General features: G+C 45.9%; 1 protein-coding gene across 1 annotated transcript; it reads left to right on the forward strand.

Moving 5' to 3' along the window:
- The first annotated feature begins 5,149 nt into the window (after positions 1–5,149).
- Positions 5,150–11,959, forward strand: TRAF5 (TNF receptor-associated factor 5). The gene is made up of 10 exons (XM_010133682.1): positions 5,150–5,369; positions 6,457–6,514; positions 7,199–7,300; positions 7,852–8,016; positions 8,275–8,352; positions 8,724–8,798; positions 9,050–9,142; positions 10,025–10,165; positions 10,646–10,814; positions 11,321–11,959. The coding sequence occupies exons 1-10, from the start codon at positions 5,155–5,157 to the stop codon at positions 11,896–11,898; spliced, it is 1,674 nt and encodes a 557-aa protein (XP_010131984.1). The 5' UTR covers positions 5,150–5,154; the 3' UTR covers positions 11,899–11,959.
- Positions 11,960–13,681: the final 1,722 nt, after the last annotated feature.

Here is a 13,681-nt window from a genome sequence, read left to right on the forward strand (position 1 = left end):
AATGACTTAATGATTAGGAGTTCCAGGGAAAAGAGTAGATGCAGCAAATAAGCTGGTTGTAAAATCAAAGCTACTTCAGCCCCAGACACACTTTGTTAGTTTTAAGAGTGTATTTTAAAAAAAAAAAAATCTGCGTTGTAATCTATGCCTTAATAAAGCCAATGAAGTCTGGGCGTGTGAGGATGTATTGTAATGCTTGACTGCAACTCTATGCAAAGGAAGCCCTGCCGAAAAACGTAAGAGCAAGAACTCTGCTGAGTGAAAATTTGCCTATGGAGATTAGCAGATCAACGCGTGCTCAGTAAGGCTTTCCTGTGCTGTGAGAGGTGCTAACGCTGGAATTTGAACTGGAGGATATCGTCTATATCCAAAAGAAAACAATCTGATCCCTCAGCGAAGTCAGATGTCACTCTCTGCTGTTTTCACATGAGGCTGTATAATCTGCTTTATCTTAAATATGTATTTCAAAGCGTACAGATGTTTTTAGTCATTCCTTAGCAGACTCTGTTACTTGTTCTGCTCCATGTGTTAAGAGTTGGGTCATTATGTTTCTTGTCCCCAAAGTGCTGTGGTTTTGTGGAGGACCTTACATTAGCAGTAAATCATATAACTCTGTTATTTTAATTCAAAAGTATTGGAGGTAGCTGATCTACGGAGTTTATAAGGCAGCTTGGAGAGGGTCATTTTAATGCAAGCTATGTTCCGCTCTATCATAGTTCTGCCCGTCACCTCCCAGTGAAGTGAATGATCTTAGACCTCTAAATTTGACAAAACTTCCCCCCCTTCTCCCCGCAACTAAGCCAGGCTTCCAGTTCTGATGTACCGTAAAAAGCAGATAATTTTCAGAGAGAGGGAAGGGCAGCTTCTGCGACTCCAGTGCCTTAGGGCAAAGCAGCAGAGCTCAACTGGAGCTCGGTGCGTAGGAACATGGTCTATAACTTTTTTCCATGCCCTGTTGTAGGTGTTTCACAGAAGCGTGATAAGTAAGGGAGCGATCACAGTGGTTTTTACTGAGCAATACCCCAGTCCTGGAGGGTAGCTGAGCATTACCCTCCCCTCCCGCAGTGACCCTGGCAGAAGCCAGGCTCTCAGCCTCTATTTGCTGTGCAGCAGTGTCAAGGATCTTGTTGTCTTGTCCATGCGTGATGATCTGTGCCAACAACTCGCTAATTTGCCATTCTCAGTCTAAAAGACGTGGTGGTGCTCAGTGCCTGTGCCTCAGGTCTGCAGTGCTGGAGAGTTTGGTGCTGCAGCCTGAGGCAGCGATGCTCTCACAGCTCACAGGGTAACCTGCTGACCTTTCGGTGGGGGGCTTGGCTAGAGGTGAGAGAAAACAGGAAAAACACCTTCTCTTTGAAAGGAGAAGCCGCGTTGTAGGGGGGGTTTTCTCTGTGTGCAGTATGTTTTCATGGCTCACCCCCCCCAGTCTGCCCACAGTAGTTCAGTGCGGCATCAGCGCTGCACAGCATGTCTCTCCATTCTGACTGCTGGTGGCACAGACAGGCAGCAGCACTGCTGCAGGGGAACTGTTTGAACACGGCTTTAAAAATGTTAATGTAATTTCATCTTATAGTAAGTCATGCCCATGCCGATTTTTCTCCTTATTATCATGTCTTGCTCAGTTTCTGAGCAGGAAGATATACTCAGTGTGGAGCATTTTAATAGAGAGCGTTTGGGCTCAGCTCGGTGTGGTGGTAGTTAAAACAGAATAGCCCATGCTTAATAATTTCATTATGGAAATTCTCCCCCTTGGATTACTTCCAGTGAGGTTAAATCATCTGTGTACAGCTCTGTTGTACAAACTGTTGTTCCAGGAGCATTTTGCATGTGCTGCTGTTGGTGCGGGCAGGGCTGGGATGCTGAAGTGGCAGAAAGGTGCAGCTGGGGGCTCTTTGTACTGTGCTGCCATTGTGCTCCCACTCCTCCGTAGCTGTCTATGGGCCCTGGGCTTAGCTTCCAGTGATTCATATTACTCTTCTATGTGTGCTCAGAATTAATTCTATTTATTTCAGTCTGTAGAAATCCCTTTTTTTTTTTGACATGTGGATTTTCAGTGTTCGTAGATTGGGGGTTTGTGTGTGCGTGTGTTGTTGCAGTGGAGTTACAATGAAAATGCCTTTGCTGCATGTGTTGTGCATCTGCCACAGGAGCATCATTATGCAGCATGAGCCCGCCCCTCTCTAATATTTTAAAAGAGCATTACAGTTCACACGTGCTGAAAAATCGCAGTGCACCCAAAGAAAGGATGCCTTCCCGTTGCCCATAGCTGTGAGCAGGCAGAAGTGAAAGCTCACCTCGACAGGCATCTTCGTAAGCAGGAAATTGATTCAGTTAACGATTGCCCTGCTCTCGCTGTCACAAAAAAGCACTTTTTCCCCTGATGGTTTCCCTTTGGTTTCGGTTCAAGAGAGCACGAGGGCTGGAAGCCAGAAGTGGAAGAAGAGCTTCTGCAATCTGCCCTGAGTCACCAAGGGGAATTATGCGCCGCCTGCGACGGTTTGGATCACATCCCGACAAGGCTGTAGGTCTGGCACAGGGCTCCTCTAAGCCTGCCTCGCCAGCTGATTCACACAGGCACCTCTCCAGCCTGGGTGAGGCATCACCATCCACAGGCCTTCTCCTGGGGCAGCCTCCAGCAAAACAGCTGTAAACCCCGCAGCAAACCTCCTGCAAGGCTGGCAGATGTCTCTGGTCTTCTGGACACGCAGAGGGTTCTATTCTGCCCTTTGAGCAGGCAGGCTTACCCTTGCCCTGCTCTTTCCTGTGCCCTGAGGTGCCCTCAGCTGTGCAACGTGCTCCCAAGCGTGGCTGAGCCTTCATGGAGATGCTGAGAGTCTCTGTTTTTAGGAATTGAGTGTGTCGCAAAGGCATTTGAGGAGAGAAAGGCTCTCATTTCAGCAAGAGAGCGGGATGCTCGTTGCAGAAAGAGATGGGGATAAATGTAGTTGATTTAATGAGCAGTGAGAGCTGTGAAGGAGTTTCTGGATGGGATGTTGGGCTGGTGACTGTGTTTCTTCTTAATGTAGCCCATAACTTTGTTGCCTAAACCATCTGTAACATTATTCACCCCAGCCGGAAGCACTGCTGGAGTTAAGGTAGATCCTTAAAAGCAAAATGGGTAAAACGTGGATTTTTTTTTCCTTCACGTGTTCTTACACAGTTCAGCGTTAACTTGCTAAACCACACCATCAGATGATATAAGGCCCAGCGTGTCATAGGACTCAGGAAATTGGATGCTATGTGAATGGGAGAGAGCAAGAGCACCGGCCACAAGACTAGTAATCCCTTGGGCTGCGTTTTGGCATCTCTGGTTGATGTGAGGAAAATAGAATTGCTCCTTATTAAACCCAGAGAATGGGGAACCCCATTCTCAGAGTAGTAAAGGTCAGCTGTTTAAACATGAAAGGGGGGACATGGAGAGTTATCTCTGGTTTGAAGCAGAAGGCTGCTCATTTGCAGGGACCAAATGGGGTAATCTGTAGGCTCCAGTTTGCGTGAGAAATCTGTCTGCCTGGAATATGGTTAGGGCTTGTGTTCCTGTGGGTTCCCTAAGTTAGATGATCAGTAGTGCTGGGGTAAGTCTGATGGAGACTCTCCACCAGCCTGGTGGAGAAGCAGGGAGGTCTCACAAGCTGGGCTGGTAAATGCTGTGTACAGCCATGAACGAGGGTGCTGAGTTACAAGAGCATGTAAACGTTTGCCATGAAATATATTTTCCTTTTCTAAGTGCTTTGCCATGTTATTGAATCAAGTGCTTTATCTGTTTGCAGGATTTCCTCGCCCTGTATGGGGTATTAAAGCAGAAAGGAAAATGGATGTTGCTTTCTGAAACCTAAGGTGGTCTGCGGCAACACTCGAGCTGCACATAGCACAGTCCTAATCGCTGCTTTGTGGGCCAGGAGTCCATTGCAGGAGGGAGGTAGGGCAGTGTATGAGGACTTGACACAGGGTTTCCTGCCAGCTGTAAGGTTATTCATGGTGATGAGTTGGCCCTGCTTCCCTACAAAAGCAGCAGATACCCTTGGTGACCCCAGCTGAGCTGCGTCAGAGCTCTCAGAGAGGTGCTAATGCTGGTAAGAATGACTCGAGTGACTGGCAGGTGATGCACACAGAGGAGAAATAGCATCCCACAGCACAGCTATAAAACTGAGCCCTTGCCCTGTGAAACGATCCGAGAGCTCAGGTGCGCTGTGCTTTCGTACGCATCCTGTAAGGAAAAAATGTCTTCTGAATGCAAAGCCACAAGAAACAAAAAACAGAGTGGCTCTAAGTCTTGAGCTACTTGCTGAAAAAACTGCTGCGGGATTGAGGGATCCATGGTAAATCTCAAGGTTTGTGACTTACGGCTGGAAAGAAAAGTTGTTGGTTTTTTCCTATCAGAAAATTAGCACTGCATTCCTGTGGTGCGCATCAGCTCTGGTAGGCTGAGAGAAAAACTTGTGTCATGGTTCTGATCGCAATCTTGCTTTTCTTTCTTCTTTTTTTTTTTTTCCACTGCTTCTTTCAGGCAAGATTGAAGAACTTGCACATAATTAAGTAAAACTTTGAAAAAATGGGATTAAAGTTTACTGCTGTAAATGAGGGATCAACGGGAAAAGGGAAGATGTCAAGTTAAGAGGCTTGGACTCCGCTAACAGCCAAACTGAAGGTAGAATACTCTTGCTGGCTCGTTTTCTGAGTGCGCCTTGCTGCGAACCACAAAGCTGTCTCCTGCTAGAACCAGCGCGATGAACTCATGACATTGTGTGGGTGGACTCTATGTTAAGCCTAGACTTTGCTGACAGACATTAGGGCCAAGACTTGACCTCTGCTTTCTGTGACTCCTGTAACTTTTTTGGGGACTAAGAGCTACTGCAAGAAAACGAAAAAAACCTAGAAAATTCTCTATTCTGCAGAATAATACTCAGATTGTAAAACTCTTTTTCCAAAAAAGTGTACTTTGACACTTGTTGCGAAATCATCATTTTGTGGTTTTGTGCATTTTGTTGTTCTTCCGTAGCTGGTGCCACGTTTCCCTCCAGACCTGTCGCGCCCTGCTGCAGATGACAGCCCTCCCAGGAGCTGCAGCCTGCTGCGAGCAGTAGCCAAGGCAGCGTGGCTGCCGGTGACTGTTTGAAGGGATTCTCCCTGCGGCTGGTTCCCAGCGCATCTCCCATGGCCTGTGACGAACCCGCTGGTCTCTCGGGCATCTTCACGCGCCAGAACTCTGCCGGCGCCGCCTCTCTGGACTTCGAGCCTGACGCCGACTACAAGTTTGTTGAAACCTTAGAAGACCGGTACAAGTGTGCCTACTGCCACCTCGTCCTTCGCAATCCTCACCAGACGGGATGTGGGCACCGGTTTTGCCAGCAGTGCATCCTTTCTCTGAGGTCAGTGCAAACTCCTCCTGCACCTGCAAGCTCCCCGTACTCCCCCTCCTAAAAAGAAGTCAAACCCTCCTCTAAATCAGCAGGGAGTGCCATGATACCAGTTCTGACCTGATAAACCACTGAGGAGTCAATGGACAGACCCCGTGAACTCTATGACTGCGTGATCGGTGTTTTAAAGGTGTCTTTAAAGACCTCACCCAGTGCTGGTGAGGAGCGTGTTGGTAACTGCAGGGAAGTCAGCGTAGAGTCGATGGTGTAAGGTGAAGCACAACTGTGTGAGATGCTCTTTTGAACTGTCTTAGCGCTGTGCTGTTCAGATGAATTTATTGCATTAATGTCTCACAGTATTGGCACTGGTAGTTAAATTAAGCTGTTTTCACTTGCTTCTGTATAATTGTTTTAATTTTAGTGGCATTATAAAACTGACGTTAGTGTTGCCTGGTACTACAGTCAGATCACAAGGCTGCTTGGGGTTTACCTGCAGAGCTGTCTGTGAGGAGGTCACGTTCTGTTTGGTGTACCCCAGAGCAGGATTTGGCCAGGGAAGGCTGCAGAGGAGCCTCTTCGTGTGGATCGATGTCACCGCTTACCGTTTATGAGTTCTAGATGCTTCATGTTCACTGCGTTCTCTCTCTGGGTTGCTTTTCTGTCCCTTATCGTAGGACTTCTGGAAGCCTTTTAAGACAGGAGCCGTTAAATCTTCTTTTCCTGGTGTAGCAAGGAGTGCTCTGATTGTGCTAGGCAAAGGCTGGTTTAATGCACACAGTGGGATTTTTTCAGATGTGACATGTGTGAGCAGCAGATGGCCAGAGAGTGACAAAGTCCTCTTAATTAAAAACCATCTTATTAACACTCATAGGACAAACTGTGCTCTCTGTTACATATTCACTGTTGCAACTTAATGCCCTCTTAGAGCTGCGGGCAAAATTTGGCTGTGTAGTTGCCAGGGGAAAGTGGTTTTGAAGCACTTTTCTGGCTTTTATGGTGTCTAGTACTGGCTTCTGCCAGAGTCAGATTCCAGCTTAGCTCAATTTCATAAAATAAATTGAATTTTCTGTGGGTTAACCTGACTCTTCTTTTGATCTAGAGAGTTGAATGCAGTACCCACCTGTCCTGTCGACAAAGAAACAATAAAAATGCACGAGGTAAGTGGCTGTAGTTCTGCTTCAGCAGCTAACATCTGCACGGAAAAAGCAAGACAGCTGAGAACAAAGTGACTCGTGGACTGTTAGCCCTCAGGGACAGAGCAGTTTTTGTCTCCAAAATGGTGCCAAGGGAAGCAGCTTACTCAGTGATGCTCTCCTGGAAAGGAAGTACGGGTGTATAGTAAAGCTTTACCTCATGTTCTGAAGTTATTTCATTTTAGTCCTCTGCATTTCCAGTCGTGTCAAAGAGTTTCACAAAGTTTTAAATCTTCTCTAGTCTTCAGATGTGGATTTTTTGGGCAGCTTTGTAATGCTCCTTGTAGGAAGGTCTCTAAATGAGACTGGAAGTTTGCTCTGGGGCTTCATTTGCTTCTGCGTACAGGAACGGTGCTGTTTCTCAGGGGCTCCTGAGCTACTAATCCTGCTGGCTGTGGGGTGGGTCAGCATCTGTGGAATAACTCCGTGGGGGAAAAACCCCTGTGCTCATCAGAAAATTCATATATGTTTTAATTTCTATTTTTAATATACATTTTCAATATGAATTATCAAGAACCATACTCACAATTACGGAGCCTACACTTGTGTGCTTTAAAGATTTGTTGTGATATTCGGCTTTTTGGGGATTTGGGGTGTTTTTTGTATCCCATGCAACTGCAGATGTAGGCTGGTTTGCTTCCTTTGCAGGTATTCAAAGACAACTGCTGTAAAAGAGAAGTTCTCAACTTGCATGTGTTCTGCAAAAACATTCCGGACTGCAATTCAAAAATAATTCTGGGACGATACCAGGTCAGTCTGCTCGATCAAATTTTGAAGCCTTTGATTTTCATGTAAACCATGTGTATCCTTGATAAGCTCAATTCCAGTCATAGTCTTCAGACTTCAGAGTTACAGCAGCAGTGTGGTTTAAGTACAAAATTATGACCGAGTTATATGCTGTAAGTTACAAATGTTAAGCTCAAAATATTGTGGCTCTTATCTTGTTCCAGCTTTGCCTTAGTTTATTTGTTTAATAAGACCCATTTGCTTGATGTACCTTCAGCATATCCGCAGCATCTATACATACCTTCCGTGTGCTTAGGCACCACGTGAGGGTTGACTCAAGGAAACTTGCCAAGACCTACTGGCCACCCGGGCCTTTTTTCAGTACATCAATTGAATGAAAAGTGCAAAGGGCTCTCCAGAGTTTCTCCTTGACTTTAGTTTTGAGGTTGGAAGGGCAGAAAGTTTATGGAGGAAAGAGTATTTGGAGTTTTGTTACCACACTGACGAATGTTTCTACAGGCGCCGGCAGATGCGATGAAATACTTTGGGGTTTAATTTGGTGTTGCGTGTTGCAGGAGCACCTTCAGCAGTGTTTGTTTGAAAGCGTGCAGTGCTCTAATGATGGATGCGGTGACCAAATTCTTCGGAAAGACTTGAAAGAGCATTTGAGCCAGCAGTGTAAATTTAGAGAAGAAATGTGTCAGTACTGTAACAAATACGTGGTGTTGGTTAACATAAAGGTAAGGTTACAAAGCATTCCCTGGGAATCCGTAGTGCATTTTGCCTCTGAATGTTTCCAGCATTGCAGTAGGGCTTAACAGCTCCTAAACAAAACCTGGCTGAGTAAAATATTTAAATAATACCAATTTCCTTTGCTCTCTTATGAAGAACAATGCAATGTGGGGCTTGCACGTGTATGTTTGGGATTGCTTTTTGCACAGCCTCCTCTTCTTTACAAAAATGCAAACCATTGCCTTGTTTTGCTTCTTTTTCCCCAGAATCATGAGGAAAATGACTGCCCTGATTATCCTGTGCCTTGTCTCCAAAACTGTTCACAAATAGTTCTGAAAAAAGAGGTACTGTTATGTTTTTCATTTCATCCCTGTGATTCAGCAGACCACACCTGTTTATGAAGGTTACTTTGCAGACCACATTGGCCCCTTCCAATAAAACTTTATTGCTCCAAGTATTTTCTTTGGTCCTAAAAAGGAATGTATGTCCCATCTTATAAGTAAGGTATTCAGTCACTGCAAACCACTGGCGTTTTGCAGTATGGAAAAATATCTGGCTTGCTTATTGACTCTGAATATTAATTTTTCTGTTTACATGATGAGTGGTGTCATGTCGTTGACCTTCATTCACCCTTTATGCAGGCATTCAGATTTTATCGGCGCGGCAAGTTCCTTACTGTTGATTTCATTCCAAGTTTTTTTGCTAATACACACAGATCGAAAAGCACCACGCGGTGTGCCCCGAGGCCGAAGTGGACTGCCCCTATAGGCAGTATGGCTGCCTTGTAAAGGTACTGTGATCTTGTTTGTCTGGAATATGTCTCCCAAACCAATCGGAGTAATTAATCAAAATAACCCATTTTTGTTCTTCGACAACCATTTCTAGTACTGGCTAAGATGCTGTACCAGCGAATCAGCATTGCTATTCCCTCACTTTCAAAGCACAGAGAAGACTTGCATCGATAAATTTTTTACTAACAGCTTCAAAAGATCTGCGTATCTTCTTATTTTACTCTTTCACTTCCCTCTTTGCCTCACTAAGGTTAAAAGAGGGAAACTTGCTGAACATGAGAACAACACCCTGAGGGAACACATGCTGCAGATTTTAGACAAGAACTCCCGCTTGGAGGAGCAGGTAAATCGTATCTAACGAGCACTCTTCGGCGGTTCTTGGCTGGTTGGAGGATGATACAAGATTCTGCATTTGTTGCCCGGTTTAGCTCAGCTACATTTTAGAAGACTGTTCTGAAGGTCCTTGCACACCTCAGAAGTCAGGATGAGCTCTTCTAGCTAAATCAGTTCATTTGATGGAAACCTGTCTGTGCTCAGGCACGTGTGTTCTCCACCAGGCATGGTGGGAGGCTCATTGCCATCGCTCACCTCATTTGCTTCCAGTCTCTGCTTACAGTGGATGTGAGGCTTGGAGATAAAGTGTTTTAAAGTTTCAGTGGCCGGTCAGATTGCTCCAAAAAGGAGCCTTTAGGTGTCCAGGTCACTCCTCCTGTAGAGGTAGGTGACACTGAGTGTGTGCCCAATCCAGCTAAGCTGAATGCATCCAGACTGATGGCTGACTTACTGTTTTCCTTATTTATGCTAAAAATACGTGCCCCGAAGTGCTACAACTTGGTTTTGGTGTTAGCATCCCTCAGTGACTCACCTCTGTTCCTGGTTAGACTTCTGTGGAGAAAAAAAATAAGTAGTAATACATGTATATACGTAGGCATAGAAACACACACGCCCATGTGTGGGTGTAAGAGCCGAAAGCAACGTCAGAATGGGGGCGAGAGATAGGAGTCTTTTGGCACTGGCTGCCCCACAGATCTATTAAAGAGTTCGATTACCTTAGGCTCAGTTCTTGCCAGTGCTTATCCATGGACTGTGAAATAATTATATCTAGCGAAGGTAGAGGCTTTGCAATGTAAACTTTTCCACTTTCTCCTATATAGTCCTGTATGTTTTGATTTGATCACAGTATATTTTGGTGTGCCTTAGCGTTTTTACTCTTATTCATCTGTAGATATCTGACCTGTATAAGAGCCTGGAATGCAAAGAGATTAAAATCCAGCAGCTAGCAGAGGCCATTAGAAAGTGTGAGAAGGAATTCAGACAGTTTACACAACTGTTTGGTAAAAACAGCAACCTGATGGTAAGCACGCAGGTGAGACATTGATTTTTGCCTTTTTTGCCAATTGCTTTCTTGCATCCTGAAATATGTTTATCCAGTAATAGTTATCGTTAATAGTAGGGCAATAACAAATTTCCCAGGCACTTCACTGTCTTTTCTTTTTAACCAATAAAGAAGTTTGGATGTCTGATCTGGGCAAAAAGCACTATACAAATGCTCATGGCCAGCTCCCCATGGCAAATATGCAGGTGTAAATGTGAATAATCAGCTGAATGAAGTGACAGTGCGAATGGGTCTCAGTAAGGGGTGGCTTCTCAGTCAGGAACTGCCACATTAATTAGGAAGGGTCATTTGGATACGTTCCTAAGCCAGCAGAGTACTTTCAAATGCACCATATAGTTGATATTGCTGACATGCTAAAGGCTTCTTTATCTTATTTCAAATGAACGGGCTGATTTTATGAAAGTCTCTTGTGTCTGCTTCCACCCTCTTTCAATGCCATAAACTGGGAAGGCTCTGGCCAGTCACCTGGATAAGTCTGCGCGCCTGGAATCGCAAGTGAAGCAGCTCATACAGATGGCAAACCAGCAACAAAGCAAATTAGACTTGCGACCCCTGTTTGACACAATTGAGAACGTAAAACAGAAGATTGCCTTGATGGAGACATACGACCAGCGCTTGGGTGCGTTGGGACTTTCGGTTCTGTTCTGCACGGGCGTGGGGTTTTTGCTGACTTGCTGGTGGCTGACTAGAGGCTCTGGTGCTACCGCCAGTCAATCGCAGCTCTTTGCCAAAAGGGCTTTTTCTTTTTTGCTTTCTAAGACCAAGATGTGGCGGTGCGTCCTGCCTTCCCCTGCTCCACAATGTCTCCTGAATTTCTGTGGCGCTGCAGGGCCAGAGAGCTGTCGTGGGTCAGGCTGGTGCGCTGTGATGAAGGCAGTGGTACTGTCCGTAGCCGGGCATTGAATCTGGTCTGCAGTTACCGATTTTCCTTATTCAACTACCAGCTGCAATTACAATTAAAAAAAGGGAACCAGAGCAGCACATTAGTTCATGCCTGTAGTCAGGCTTGAGTAGTTCAGTACTGGTTGCTCTTTGTATGTTCAGTACTGTCAGTGCTCTGACAACTTTATTTTACCAGAGGTTTTTCTCTTTTTTTTTTTTTTCCTTTCTTTTTTTCTCCCCCAGTTGTTTTGGAAGATCAGTCCAGCAAACACGATCTCCAGATCAATATTCACAAAGCACAGCTCAATAAGAACGAAGAACGATTTAAGCTTTTGGAAGGCACGTGCTACAACGGGAAATTAATCTGGAAAATCACGGACTACAAGATGAAGAAAAAAGAAGCGGTGGAAGGCCGCGTCCTCTCCATATTCAGCCAGCCCTTTTACACCAGCCGCTGCGGGTACAGGTTATGCGCGAGAGCCTACCTGAACGGGGATGGCTCAGGAAAGGGAACGCACGTCTCCCTCTACTTCGTCGTGATGAGAGGGGAGTTCGACTCGCTGCTACTGTGGCCTTTCAAGCAAAAAGTTACACTTATGCTTTTGGACCAAAGTGGGAAAAAAAATCATATTGTGGAAGTGTTTAGAGCTGACCCCAATAGCAGCAGTTTCAAAAGGCCGGACGGAGAAATGAATATTGCCTCTGGATGTCCACGCTTCGTGGCGCACACAGTCCTGGAGAACACAAAGAACACCTACATCAGAGACGACACTCTCTTTTTGAAAGTGGTTGTGGATTTGACTGATCTGGAGGAACTGTGAGAAGCGTGACTGAGAGTCGGTGTGACTGCTTTAACCGTTAAGAAATGCTTTCTTGGTGACTACCAGCCATGCAATAGTGAACTGCCACTAGTCAAGCTACCGATAATGTTTTGAGGCTTTTGGACTATGTAACAGCTAATGAATTGCCAGAGCATCAGCCTTTCATTTTTTAACCTTGTTTTTCCCCAAGACTGCATTTTGGAGGCAGCTGGAAGTCCAGTTCCATGCGAACGTGCATTGATCCAGACTTGGCGCAGTCCAGGCTGGGGACAGTGCTCAGCTCCATCACCAGACTGGCGTCTGGAGATGAAACTCCTCCAGTCAGCCCCCTGGAGCCCAAGCAGGCCTGTGGGCTCCCGTCCTCCACGCAGAACCGAAGCCATGCCCATGCACACAAGTGCATTTCACCTGTCTGAAATGGAAACATTTCAACATTAGCACACTTGAATCACTGTACCTTGATCCCTCCATCTCCTGGATTCCTGAAGTGGGGAGGGTGGCTTCAGGCAGGCAGGGAAATCATTTGCCTGGGATCTTGCAAACATTTTTTTGTTTTAATTGTTTTTTCCAGAAAGCCCAGAGGAAGGTGCCAATGCCTCTTACTTTTCTAGCCTGGTATTCCAGCTGTATAGAGTACCCCCAGGTCACAGTAGCTTTGCTATGTCCTTTCCGTTCCTGCCTAGTGCCTTGGGACTGATTTCTATTGGTGATAAACATCCACAGTCCCCACCTGAAGTTCAAAGAAGCTGCAGGTGCTTCTCTCTCAGGACCTGGCCAGAAGCAGGGTGCTAAGCCAGCCTGCCAGCTCTTGGCTGCGCTGCTGGAAGACGTGGGGGCTAAAACTCCCACGTACACAAAACGTGTACTTTTGCTCCCACATCTGCACAAAAGAGATGTTTTCTGGCCTACCAGCTCTACAGAAGGCAGGAAGAGCTTTGGATATCTGCCTGAGAAAAAGCCCATGTGACGTGCACTGTTCCCCTCTGCCGGAAATGGGGACGTTTGCGAAAGGAGGAGGAACACGGACTAGGGAGTGAAGTTGCCGTAAGAAACCACTTCTCACAGGTAGTGCAGCTCTAGCATTTCTTACAAGGTGAGACAGCAGCTCAGTAACGACCGCAAACTCTGAAATACACCTGGAATCTTAATTTTTATTCCAAGTTCCTTCCAAGGGCATGTGTGCGCTGTACAGGGTTTATTGGAGACGCACTGAAGACGCCCCAAGATCAGGCACCGAGGAACAAGTGACAAAGAATACACGTGCCTTTCTAAAGCCGCCTGGGCGCCTGTAAGAGGGATGTAATTTTGCACACTCGGTCATTTTGTTATTACAAGTGACAGAATTTCGTGTCTGTCTTATCTCTCACAGATCAGGTAGTGAAACACCGCGACGTTATCTGTTGCTCCTGCAGTCCCCTGGCAGAGCAAACCCGGAGCTTCTCACGAGACAGCAAGACACCAAGCCGGGTTTAGGCTAAGAGTAAACTAGGCAGGATCAAAATCAAAACGGGGCACATACTGCAGGGTGTAAGGTGGAAAATCCAAGAGGTCAAATGTGGCAATATCAAAAACGCCCTTCCTGTGCAGGAGGCTGATATCAACTGAAAGAAGACGATTTGGGGATTGTTACAAAGGCGAAGGCAAAACACCGTATTTTATAGCGGTGACCTCGTTGTATTTCCCACAGGGTACCTAGGACATAATTTGGACGCGAAGGTTTTCAAATTCAGGGGCAGGAGGGAAGAGACCTTGGTTATCTGTACCTTATGGTGAGCTGGCCCGT

This window comes from Buceros rhinoceros, unplaced genomic scaffold (genome assembly GCF_000710305.1).
Source record: "Buceros rhinoceros silvestris isolate BGI_N320 unplaced genomic scaffold, ASM71030v1 scaffold9423, whole genome shotgun sequence".
NCBI classification, from domain to species: Eukaryota; Metazoa; Chordata; class Aves; order Bucerotiformes; family Bucerotidae; genus Buceros; species Buceros rhinoceros.

What these genes read in the sequence shown, in the direction of transcription:
- TRAF5 (XM_010133682.1), top strand. Translation starts at nt 5,155, where the DNA reads ATGGCCTGTGACGAACCCGCTGGTCTCTCGGGCATCTTCACGCGCCAG. An exon ending in CAGTGCATCCTTTCTCTGAG is followed by an intron (nt 5,370 to 6,456) that starts GTCAGTGCAAAC and finishes CTTTTGATCTAG; the next exon opens with AGAGTTGAATGCAGTACCCA. An exon ending in TAATTCTGGGACGATACCAG is followed by an intron (nt 7,301 to 7,851) that starts GTCAGTCTGCTC and finishes TGCGTGTTGCAG; the next exon opens with GAGCACCTTCAGCAGTGTTT.